The 12,565-nt window shown below is 35.2% G+C and overlaps 1 protein-coding gene across 5 annotated transcripts; it reads right to left on the bottom strand.

Moving 5' to 3' along the window:
• Positions 1-3,734: 3,734 nt before the first annotated feature.
• LOC105430192 (uncharacterized) lies at positions 3,735-10,906 on the bottom strand. 5 transcript variants are annotated; one of them, XM_089076056.1, is made up of 5 exons: positions 10,377-10,906; positions 6,718-6,948; positions 5,242-5,493; positions 4,625-4,804; positions 3,735-4,440 (listed from the first exon to the last, which is right to left on the bottom strand). In XM_089076056.1, exons 3-5 carry the CDS (start codon positions 5,448-5,450, stop codon positions 4,239-4,241), a joined length of 591 nt encoding a protein of 196 aa, XP_088932182.1. In that variant the 5' UTR covers positions 5,451-5,493; positions 6,718-6,948; positions 10,377-10,906; the 3' UTR covers positions 3,735-4,238. The 5 variants fall into 5 exon arrangements, with proteins under 5 accessions (XP_088932182.1, XP_088932184.1, XP_088932181.1 ...); XM_089076058.1 differs by lacking the exon at positions 10,377-10,906 and adding an exon at positions 9,064-9,203 and having other exon boundaries at positions 6,718-6,766; XM_089076055.1 differs by lacking the exon at positions 10,377-10,906 and adding an exon at positions 9,064-9,161.
• Positions 10,907-12,565: the final 1,659 nt, after the last annotated feature.

Here is a 12,565-nt window from a genome sequence, read left to right as displayed (position 1 = left end):
TCTGCTGCGTATTATTCAACAGCTTCTTTTAATCAGTAGAAATCGCGCACGAGAACGATGAAAGTTAGAGCTCTTGGGGTCTGCATAAGACCATATTAATTACATACTGCAAGAGAAATTTGCGAGAATTTGCGAAATTTGCGATATATATGAACATTATCGCGTTTATTATTGAAAAAGGTATACAGAAATTTTTCAATATACTTCTTGCGCTTATAAACTGTACGGTATAAAAGTATAAAATGATCTCTCTATTGCCTGAATATATATCATTTCGTTGCATAACTACGTTTATGGTTGCATTCTTATAGGTGCTTCTGACTTTGCTCCGTGCTTGTTAGAAAATATACTAAATAAAGTATTAAAAAATATATTAGTATAAAAAATACTGTAATCATTTATATATTAAACACACGTACGTTTTCAAATATTAAAATGTAACTAAAAAATATTTTTATTTTTAATAATATTTCACGCAGAAATTTTATTATAAATTATTATTGAAATTAAAACCTTGTCAATATTATGCATATTTCCGTAACATAATTTTTTCTATTCAAAGACAATTAGTTATGAATCGTATCCAGATTTCTTACTCAGGTACAATCTAGAAACGAAAGAAATTTCAAGCATTCGACGTACATAGGCAATAAACGTGGAAAAATTTCGAGATACAAAAGTGAATTCCTTTCAGAAAATTAACGTTAGATGACGTTAAGCCATCGTTAATGCAACAAACTCACTTAATCAACTTTTATTTTGTTGAGGGACCCATTTTCTTGTGATTTTAACAAGATAAATCATAAGAATCTCATACCTGAGTTCAAAGGTCTCATGTATTCCTTCGCACAGACATCTCTAAGATATAAAAGTCCTTGCGAACCCTAAAAGTAACTCAGTTGGTAAAAGTTGCTCTGCATGAAGTGTCTCGTGATCGGGAAATTGAAAGAATAGTGTTTTCGTTTCTTTTATTCGTCAAAGACGATCGCAAAAAGTCAGCAACGAAATGGTTCTTGATGGTGTTATACCTGACAGTAATATCGAATGCATTCGGGAAAGGTTTGCCTTCTTACAATATCATGAAAATCGAATCTTTCCAGAAGAAAAAGGAGATAACATCAGCCAAGTCTGTGTGATATATGAAATAGGATATTCTAATTGGAGAAAATTTCAGGTTGAACATAAGCATCGGTACACGGAGACGCTCGACGAGGATAAGTCCGATGAAAGGAGTGCACCTAAAATAGGAATGAGAAAACGCAAAGTTGTTTTTGACCAATTTATGAATATTGTTCACATTTCTCGATGAATTCCATACGAATTTTCAAAGTTGACAATCGATGACACAAAAAATTGTAACAGAAATTCAGCATTGCATTTACAAAAACGGTCTCTAAAATTGAGAAATTCGAAAATCTCTAATGAACGAAAATTAGTTAATAGGTCCTTTTAGCAAAATTATTATTTATACAAAAATTACATCACAGAGTACGAAAACTTCAACAAACAAGAATCACAATAAATTAGAACTACAACGAATGGATCTGAAAAGTCGACAACAGAGAAACCGGAAGACCAATATCTTTTTACAAAAGATTTGAGATCATCAATTATAAATTATAATTTGACGTTCAAAGTTGAAATAATAAATAAGACTTATATAAATCTTCGGACATTTTTGGACAAAATGAAATCAATATCTGGATTAAGAAACATGTACATCACTATTATGAATATTCCCTTAAAAATCCTAAAGAAAATTAATTTGCATAATAATTTCTCAAGGAAAGAAAATTCAACGTATCTTGAAATTTTGGGGGAATTTGCGGCTTGCAATAAAATGAAAAAATATAGCGTTTTTGAGATTTTGCTCGGTTATTTTAGTAATGAAAAGAAATTGGAAGATATAAAAGTATGCTTGACAAAACTGAATAATTATATTAATCAAGTAATGTTGGACACTGTGGCAGACGTGATTACAAAATCTAAATTTGATCAAGAAATCAGCACATCGGAAAATAATCTGGATGTTCCCGAAAATTAAATCTGAAAATGAGAGTGACATCATCTCAAACAACGAATGTGACTGAAAGATTTATATCAAATCGAATGGCAATTCCATTCGAGACATCCCAAACAATGAAAACATCAGAGAATTCCAGTTGATATTCCAGTTGATACGTGAAAAACTATCCGAATCTTTAATTAGATGATGGAATGTCTGTCGGAGCTAAAGAAGAATTGATGACATTCCACATTCTTCATTTTCTCGTTAGTTTCTCTAACAAATGTTTAAGCCAGCGCTCCCATATAATCAATGTTTCTTACGTTTCTATATATGTGAAATTGTGTAACAATCGTCTTTTTAGCATAAAAGTAATTAACTCATAAATTTTTATTATATTCAAGAAAGCGTGTATTTCTATTTCTTCGTAAAGTGTAATTTAGTTGTAGCTAAAACGCACGATAACGTACGCCAGATAAAAGGTCAGTTTTAATTGGAGCCTCTTTTGCAATTTGCCAATTAACGCTGTTTACATTATCTTTTTCAGATGAGAAGTTAAACTTCAACTATATGAAAACATATTAATCACAATGTAGAATATAATATTCGAATCCTTCGCCAGAAGTTCAGAAGTCGAGTGATTCAGTCGTGCTATCAAGCACAACCCAAGAAACCATTTATTACTAATGAAAATGTATATTTAAAGAAATCTGCTATTTATTGAATTGTATGCAAAGTAAGCGATCAAGTAGTATGTGAAATTATCGTAACATGTATAACATACAAGTAATTTAATATGCATTGCGATATGCATTAATTTAATACGCCGATTATATTTTGCGATATAACGTACGAAGATATATCTAAAAACGCAAATGGGAATGCAAATTTAAATATAAATCTTCCGTTACAAAATCTCATATTTCTATATATCCTCCTTGCACGGCAGTTATAGTTCCGTTTAACTTAATTACCATGTATTAGCATAGTCAATTTAGCTGCAATAACAGGAAACTAATCTGAACGAATAGCGAATATTCTTTCATAACATTAGCCAAAATTCCTGCCACGTTCGGCTGCTTTATGTAACAGCGGTTTTCTCAGCACGTGTGTCGTTTATAACGGGCGATGCTCCCCGTGCTCGAATCAGGGATGCACCGTAAGATATCTCACGTTTCCTTTATTGCGCATTCGTCGGTCATTCTCGCCTTCATCGACTCTCCTGTGAACGTAAATGGCCTTATATTTCTCAGGATTATCCGATGTACGTTTCCCTTCCTGATGGCCGTTGCTCCACAGATCACCGCGAATTCCCTCGGTCGATCTGTCTCTCTCTCTCTCTCTCGTCGCTCCTTCTCATAGAATTTTCGATTTCGCTTCTTCGTGTACTCGTATTACTTTTTTTAAAGCGTCGCGTATCGCCTCGTTCCCTTGCTATTATTATTTTCGGTAGCATTATTCGATGGAATTAAAAGATAGTTCAGGACACAACGATTACATGTACAATTCTACAGCTACAAGAGATACTTTTTACAGGCATGCTTTTTTATTTCTTTTTTTTTTTTAACACACAGCGTTAATTCGCACATGAACAAGCAAAAATGGTATTGTAAGACATGCATTTGTCTCAATCACTTTCCACTTTTTTTTAATGCAATAATGACACAAGATAATTTTATATATTACGACAGGATTATTTTATTATTCTAATAAAATACGATGTATAATATTGATTTTTTTCATTTTTATTAATTTTGTTATCAAAAGAATATCATTATGTTAAAAGACGGTAGAAATATATCAATATATGTCAATGTTTACATTAGTACATGATAATATGAGTTCATGATAATATATCACCATCGCTATTACAATTTATTAGTATGAAGTATTGTTCATTGCTTAATGCTAAAGAATTTTTTATTTTTATCTATGTTTTTATTTTGCAGTCTTCTGTTGTGTACGCTCGATATTTTTTTGTTTATTTTTACAAATGTCAATCTTTGCAAAAAACATGCATGTGCTTTTGAATTTAAATATAAAAGTATGTAAGAAATTTTTTGTATTTTTTTCTTTCTTTTCTTTTTTGTGACTTATATTAATACAGATTTGTCGGCAAAGAATCGGCAACGTATTAATGATAATGAGAAATTATGAAATTGAATAAATGTTTTCAATATTGTTATAGATATGACTTTTAATAGCCATTTAAATTCGTCAATTAACTCACAGCTCACTTGTGTATGTCACAAGGTATATCGATTTCGGTATCGTTCGCAGTTTTTGAGATACAGGCAATTTTCTGAGAAAAATTGTACTTAGGAAATTCATCAATTGTTTTTAAGTCGTCTATCATGAACGGATAAAGCTGTTGGATTTCTTTCTTCTTACTGGAGAGATCTTCATCGGTGCACCAAGGTAGAATAAATGGCAATCTACGGAATAGACAAACAAACATCTTCAATACAATTTATTTTTCTGCATCCTTTCGTATATTTAACGTTACGAAATTCATTATGTTTCTATACTTTATCACGTTTGTTATTAAGATATAATGCACAAAATAATTATTTACAGAATCTGCTATTACTTGTTCACTGCATTTTAATTTATTCTTACCTCAGTGGTACACATCCCTGTATCTCATATATTATAGTCTTTACGAATGATTGTCTTTGGAATTTTTTCGTTTCTAGAGCATACATTGATTGTTTCAAGAAATACATTTTATTACTCTTTGATAGCTTGCGCTTACTTTCTGGTAATTTATGCTCTTGAAGAATTTTTTCGGATTTATAACTAAAATCAAAATTTCCTGGATTTGAATATAAATGATTTCAAAATAAATATACAATTCTTCCTAACAATAAGCTTTTTAACTTACTTTCCAATATTTTTTAACTTACTTTCCATTATTTTTTTCTTACTTTCCATTATTTTCCAAGATTTGTTAATTTTCTACATTAATAATTAATTTTTTGTAATATAATCATCATTAAGCAATTTTGTGACATTTTTGCATAAATTACAAAATATTTGCAGTAACAGAATATTTAATTATATCCATTTTCAAATTTAATTTAAAAAATTATAATTATTGATGATATTTCTTTTTAAATCAAGAACAGGAAAAAAGTAATTTGTCGGTACGTCTGGCAATATAAAAAAAAAAAAAAAACAAAAAAAACCGTGAATTATAAAATGATATTACGCGAATTCCTCTTTTCGTGACTTACCTAGGGAATCTACAATAATCTAAATTCGATGGTATGTAAACACACTTATAAGGCGTAACTGAGGCGGCTGAGTCGCTCATGGACGTCATTATGCTATTATCTTTTGAAGAGTCGTTTACATCCGGAACAAAGACATACGTCGGATATGCGTTTCCCACAATGACGAAGGTAAAGAAAAATAAAAAAGGTTCCAACGAAGCGCCCCTCATGGTTACCAGCTGTAGTCCTAGGTCGTAAATATCTATCGCAATACTGAAAAATTATATCAAAACAAAATTCGATCGTGAATGTTTTATGAAAATTTCGTCATTTCAATTTCGAATGCAAGAATGAATTTAATATCGATAGATTAAATCCTGCGTTGTGTATCGTATCATTCCGATTCTTGCGATCCATGGTGCACGTATTTCCAGTTAATTTGCGTAGCTATCGCTACCTACACGTCGCTCGCGATTTCTGTTCATCATAAAAGCGAGTATGTCGAAGAGGAATATATAAAATCCATCTCGAATGTTCGCCTACGGGCGGGAGTTGTGTGTCACGTAACTCGTCAGGTATGATAAATAAATATACCCACCGCATTGTAATGGGTGTTATTAATTCCGGCAATTAAACCGGTGTACGCGCCGTGTCCCGGTTAAATAAAAAGGCGACGCGCGCTACGAATAACGTAATAACGGCGCGAAGCCGGAATGGAAATAGAATTCCTAGCGACGATAACCGGCCGTTATCGGACGCCGTGTAATACGCGAGAGTTGGAAAACTTGGAAGGAAGAGACTCGGGGAAAACAAGGTGGACCCCCGCGAGTCCATCGTTCACGAAAATGACCTGAGAGTTTTACGAAAAGCGAGAGGAATCTCCTCTCCGCCATTCTCGTTACATCCCATCTATTTTGTAAACGCGTGAACGCCCTCTCTTTCATTACGCATTCTGTTCGTTGTTTACGCGCGAAATTATTAATGCAAACTGTACTGTCGGAAGATAATTCCTGATAATGCGATGGTATTAAGTGAAGATCGCAATTATGCAGACTGGAAAATTGTCTTCTTCAGGCGCATTAAAGGAGCGCATCGAGATACCTTAGTTTCGTAATTAAATTTATCTTTAAGCAAACGAATGCAATTCACTTATCGCGAATCGTTAGACAATTTTAATGAAAGATTCTTCCTTTACGTAACTGTATTTATATAATTTAAAAAAAAATCGAAAATTCAATTTAAAGAATCAAAAATCAAATATCATGCTGATATTAATACGTAAAAGTAAGTTTTATCCTTGAAGAGATATTTCACGTTCGTAAAGTTCACTTTTCACATGAAAAATAATTATTATTCACAAACCAAAAAATTTACCAATCCGTCGAAGTCGCAAGTGGTATCTTTATATTTATAGAATTTTAGGAGAATTTAGAATAGAATATTAGAAGATGTCTGGATTTATTGACAAAACGATTCTCGCTAACAGCATGCACTTACGATTGCCAATGGAAGTACTGGTACAATGATGACGTCACGGAAGTCGCACCTGGCGGGAGAATGGGATGATCATCACAGAATTAATAACGACGCACTAGACAGTTCCAGACGGTATAATCGCTCTATTTGCCAATCGATCCGGCGCAACTCTATTTCGGTCCTTGTGCTTCCGATTTCCGATGGTCCGAGTCTCGTGTCGCGTCGCACGCGCCGTCGTCGCTCGCGCGGATCCTTCAACCGCGATAATCCCACTGAGATTTTTGATTGAGAGACCTAATCTCGCGCCAATGTCAGCCATGGTAACCCCCACGCCCCTCTTCCCCCTTTCCGTTCTCCATTTGTTATTTATAAGCAGCCAACATATGACCGATCGCGCGTTTCGATCGGTTTGCGGCTGGCGATTGGCGTCGAACGCGCGCGTCTCCGCCCAATTGTTTACTAATTGCATCGGGAAGAGAGGGGAGGGGATCATTTTTCGAGGAACCGAAACGAGTTGATCCTGGCCCCGAAGTCGTCGCGGGTGGATCGGGAACACGTAAAAATCAACGGCAATGTGATCGTTTGTGAGCGACGTTCATTTCTGTGCCTCGCTCTGCATCCCTCGGGGGATATTCCTCGAACAACAACCCCGTGTTTTCACGGGAGGATCGTTCCGCGAACGGGGGAAGGAAAACTTTGTCGCGCCGTGACTCCGTCTGTCGTTAGAAAGATAAAAGAAATAAACCGCGAAGTCGTCGTCGTCGTCGTCGTCGTCGTCGTCGTCGTCGTCGTCGTCGTCGTCGTCGTCGTCGTCGTCGTCGTCGTCGTCGTCGTCGTCGTCGTCGTCGTCGTCGTCGTCGTCGTCGTCGTCGTCGTCGTCGTCGTCGTCGTCGTCGTCGTCGTCGTCGTCGTCGTCCTACGCTATTCCGACAGGCAAAATCAACAGGATTTCTCTCTCCTCCACCCCCGCCGCATTAAATTAAGCCGCTCGACAAACTCGGCCGAATGAAAATTACGGACATTTCACACGAGAAGGAAGGGAATGGAGAAAGGTTCCGTTTTCCCAAATATCGTCGTTTGGTGTCAGAGGCGTCCCTTTAATTCGAGAACGACCCTCACCGTCTCGCCGTCGCGGTCGAAACGTGCTTCCGTATACGCCACAAGAAATTAGCGTTTAATCGCATAAATATCTGACAGCAATTCGTCACTCCTGTGCACGTACGCATTATACACATACATACAAATAAATCTAGGAGGATAAGGAAAAATATATAAAGAGAATTAAAAGGAAGAATATAAAAGGAGAAAATAAGAAGAAAAAGTAGAAGAAGAACAGAAGATGAAGAGGGAAATAGAAATATGAATATGTAGGAATAAAAAGAGAGGAAGTTGATTATGAAAATTAATATAAAAAAAGGAAAACGGAGAAAGTAATTTATGAGGATTCTAGATAGAATAGAGGAGGGAAGAGAGGAAGGAAAGGAAGTTGCACCGAAGGAAGAGGAGAAGGAAGAAGAAAGGAAGGAGGTAAAATATGAAGATGAAAATGTAGGAGAAAAAGAAGAAGGAAAGAAAAGGGAGAAATATGGAAATATATAAATAGGCAAAGAGGAAGTTATATGTGGGAAAAAATTAGTAAAAGGAGAACAGAAGATGAGGCTCCTGGATAAAATAGAGGAAGGAAGAGATGGAGAAAAAGAAGGAAGTTGCACTGAGGCAAAATGAGATAAAGTAGAAGAGGAAGATTAAAGAAGAGAGGAAAAATGAAGGAAAGCAAGAAAGTTGCATCGAGGGATGATAAATAAAGAAAGAAGTAAGAAATAAGAAAGGGAGTAAAAGAATGAAGACGAAAAGGCAAGAGATTAGACGGATTACCGATAGAAGGATAATGAAGAAATATGTTTAGCAGATTTAAATAGGAATAAACTTGAGGGAAAATGTCGGAAAATAATATAACAAATTTGGTAGATGGTAATAGAAAAAAATAGACTGAGAGGTATATGTATAATGTATAATATATATATGTATAATATATATGTATAATATATATAATGCATAATATTTAATTGTAAACCAATTCCTCTTCTTGACCGGATACTGAAGGGGATTGGACAGAACATACGATAGTAGGATGGAAAGGTGTTTCGCGGAATTGATGAGGATTATATCGGCATAAAGTAATAAGATTGGGAGTAGGTGGTGATAAAGAGAAATAGAGAGTGTAAGAATTGAATGTGGGTTAAATAATTAATTGTAAAGTCCGCTTCTTGATATGACACTGAAGAAAATAAAGACTCTAGTCTAAACATACAAACAAATCTATACACACATACACATACACGCCCATACACACACACACGCGCTTACCTATGCTCGTTTAAAGATTCCACAGTGTGGAAACGCGTATCTTTTGGGCTCTCGGACTGCGCTACGTCGTTTTATATACTTCATCGCCGGGAGTGCCAAACTGCAGGAGCAATTAACTGGGGGGATGCCGTTATCATAATGAATATTGTAATGGAAAGCGTAATCGGTAAAGTATACGCATATGGCTGGTAACTAATAACAATAATTTATCTTAGCGAGTAGATTATGTCATGTCCAAATTTTATATCTGCCGCACGTGTGAATTTTTATCGTGTACTGTGATAACCTTTAACGCAAAATTTTCGTGAGATAAGAATAAGGTTGTAATAAATAAATTTAAAAAAAACCGTAGATAAAGGAATATCAAGGAAATGAGTTTTATATTTATATGCATATGTATATATATATATATATATAATATATTTATATATAAGATAAAAGAAATATCTTGCTCAAGAAAATGAGCTTTTAGATATGGATGCTGCATTGTTGAAAATAATTAAGGGATTGCTTCTTTAATTGTAATTAACGTCATTAATTAGATTCATTCGGTATATTGAAATTTTTTTTCGAATATCAAAAGTTTGATATTTCAATAATCAAATTATTTAAATATAGTATTTTAATATTCTTAATTAATGGCATTTGATTGAACCTAACAATATTGTTCAAAGAAGTAATATTTTAATCTGACATTTGCAACTTTGTATAAGGGATAAAATATATTAATAATAATTCAATGAAAGTATTTAGATAAGGAAAGAAAGAAGAAAATTAGGGGAATCATTGATACAAACCGCGCGCTTACCAATAATATCGCCGATGACTGAATAGGATCAATCTATTCATTTAGGACAAAAGGATTACAGAATTTGTTATCACTATTTAATACATTATTCATAAATGCGTCTTCTCCCTCTACATTTTTTAAAAATAAATCCATAATTCGCGTCCAATATTTTTCTGTGCCCTTAAAAATTATCATTGAACTTGATGAGAAGCGTTTCTAATATCATCTGAGACCCAATCTTCGTGAAATCTCGATATTCCCAATCAAGGGGTAGAAAAAGATGATCTTATGATGAAAACATCATAATTTTTTCGTGAAATTAACGAATTTTTAAACCCATTTGAACTTCATCATAATTATGCAGTCGTTTCTCATTATTACTGGATAATTTAAAATTGTACTGTTATTAAAAAAAAAATACAAATTTTTTTTGAAAATGTCATAAGGAACAAAAGTTATATATCAATCGATTCAATCGATTCAAAATGTAATGGCAAATCTGGCAAAGATCGACGAAACTCACCCTGTAAATCTTTGAATTTCTCTTCGAGGGAGGGACGATGCTATCTGTCGTGGATAGCCTCGTGCTCGGGAACGATTACTTTTCCTTTCCGGACGACGATCGTTCTCCGCAAGTTTTCGTAAAGTAACGACGTTTCTGCGAAGTAACGACAGCGGTGAAGCTTCGGCCACTCGAATGGGATCAAATTATTCTCTCGGAATTTCGGTACCGTCTTGTGAAGTACCGTCCCGTTTCGATGGCGGCGCGTAGAAGCCCCGAGAGTCGTCTCGTGCGAGGAGCAGAAGAGATTCTCAGAGATGCGAATATCGATTTTTCACTCTGGGAATATCTCTGGGTAATAGGATCGAAGGTGACAGGTGCGGCGTGCCGGATGTCTCCCGTGACGGAGACGCGGACGGGAAGAGGTGCGGGATCCGGATCCGGACTGAGGGAAGACCGAGTGGCCGAAGGAGACGAGCGGCACGTAGAGTGTCGGCCGTGTTACTACGGCAGGAGAACTCCGCGATATGTCCGTCGAAAGAGATCAAAACAACTACTTTGAGGTCCCTACCACAAAGTTCTCTCCGCTTCTCTTGCTACATGGCTACGTCACGATCACATCGAGGTCTCGCATCGAGAAATCGATGTCGTCGTCGTCGTCGTCGTCGTCGTCGTCGTCGCCGTCGTCGCCGTCGTCGAAGGTGTCGGTCAGGCCGAAAGACACGGGGAACCGCCGTCTTACGCCGTCGAGTGAAGCGAATCCGAAATGGCCTCCGTGACGTATCCGCGCAATTTTGCGATTTTTATACATGCAACGCACGATTACCCATAGACAACATAGGACGCTTCGTCAGTGCGAGGGAGGGACATGAGCAAATTGCGATCGCTACATCATCCCGCATGATCATGACGTTATTCTCACGTTATCGCGGATCATAGGAGGAGCGTATGGCATGACCAAGTTTCGAGCGCCCGTGAAACATGAGAAGCTCAGGTAAGTATTCAGGTCTAATTCAAAACACGGTGCGTTTCATTTGGAAAGATCCAGATGAACAAACATAATAACTGGTAAGATATACAGCCAGCGACGTAATATAGTTTCATATTTATTTTATTTTTTAACTAAACAGATTACAGTTCGATTTAGATATGACAGTTACGTCAACTTAGATCTATTCAGAATTTAAAACCGGGTTTTCGTTTTGATTTGAAAGGAACAAGGGCGATTTTCGGTGAAACCACTCGCAACAATGACACTCGACATAACATTGTAACGGAAGTTTCTCACCGAGCTGCAAGTTAAAAAATAATGACATATATATAAATAATATAAAAATAATGACATTATAAAATATGTTATACGTATTCTTTCTTATCACTTCAACTAACTCGGAGGTCACTCAAATGTCGACTACCGTTGATTTTATCTAAAGGTCAGGCAGCATTATATATAATATTATATGTAATATTAACACATGTGCGATTATTTTTCGCTTCTATTAATAAACATCACGATCGAGATTCGATTTTTCTTTAGGATAGGTGCACGACACCGCGTTCTTGCAGCCGGTGAAATAAAAAATTCCTACCTTGTAACAAAATTTGTATGAAAAATGATTCCGTAAAATATCTTTATATCTAGAAAAAGATACGCTAGTTATTTTTATCTATTTTCTAAATATTTTAAATAAAAAAAAAAGAGAAGAGAAGCCTAAAATTTCAACAAAGTGTACCAATTTCGTATGATCATCACGCTTGTTCTGCAAATTGGTAATACCTCCATTTATATAAAATTTATATAGTTTTGTGTAGAAGAAGCTTTAGTACTTCAACATTTCAATTAGTAGATCAATGAGATTCGTATTTTATGAATTTAATTGCAATTGCAGAGTTTAATGTCATATTATATCGAATTATACTTTTTAAAAGAGCTTTAACACATTAATAATGTAGTCCTTTAATTCTTTATTATTTTAGCTTCTATTCCACAAAAGTACTAAAATATCACGATTATATTAATAAAGTTTTAATTATTACGATAAGTATTTTCTATAAAATGAAAAATAAATTCATAATTATAAAAATTCCGATAAAAGCACTAAGATAACCCTGTATCGTAACGGCGCGAGTAGACTCGCTGTATGAGTTAATAATAAGAATAGACGAGTAATAGATAAAAATAGATACTAATGAGATAAGGCACGACGGAT

The sequence above is a fragment of the Pogonomyrmex barbatus genome, unplaced genomic scaffold (genome assembly GCF_055798465.1).
Source record: "Pogonomyrmex barbatus isolate J1 unplaced genomic scaffold, ASM5579846v1 scaffold2, whole genome shotgun sequence".
Lineage (NCBI taxonomy): Eukaryota > Metazoa > Arthropoda > Insecta > Hymenoptera > Formicidae > Pogonomyrmex > Pogonomyrmex barbatus.
The sequence above is the reverse complement of the archived record's forward strand: the minus strand, read 5'-3'. Positions and strand labels throughout refer to the sequence as shown.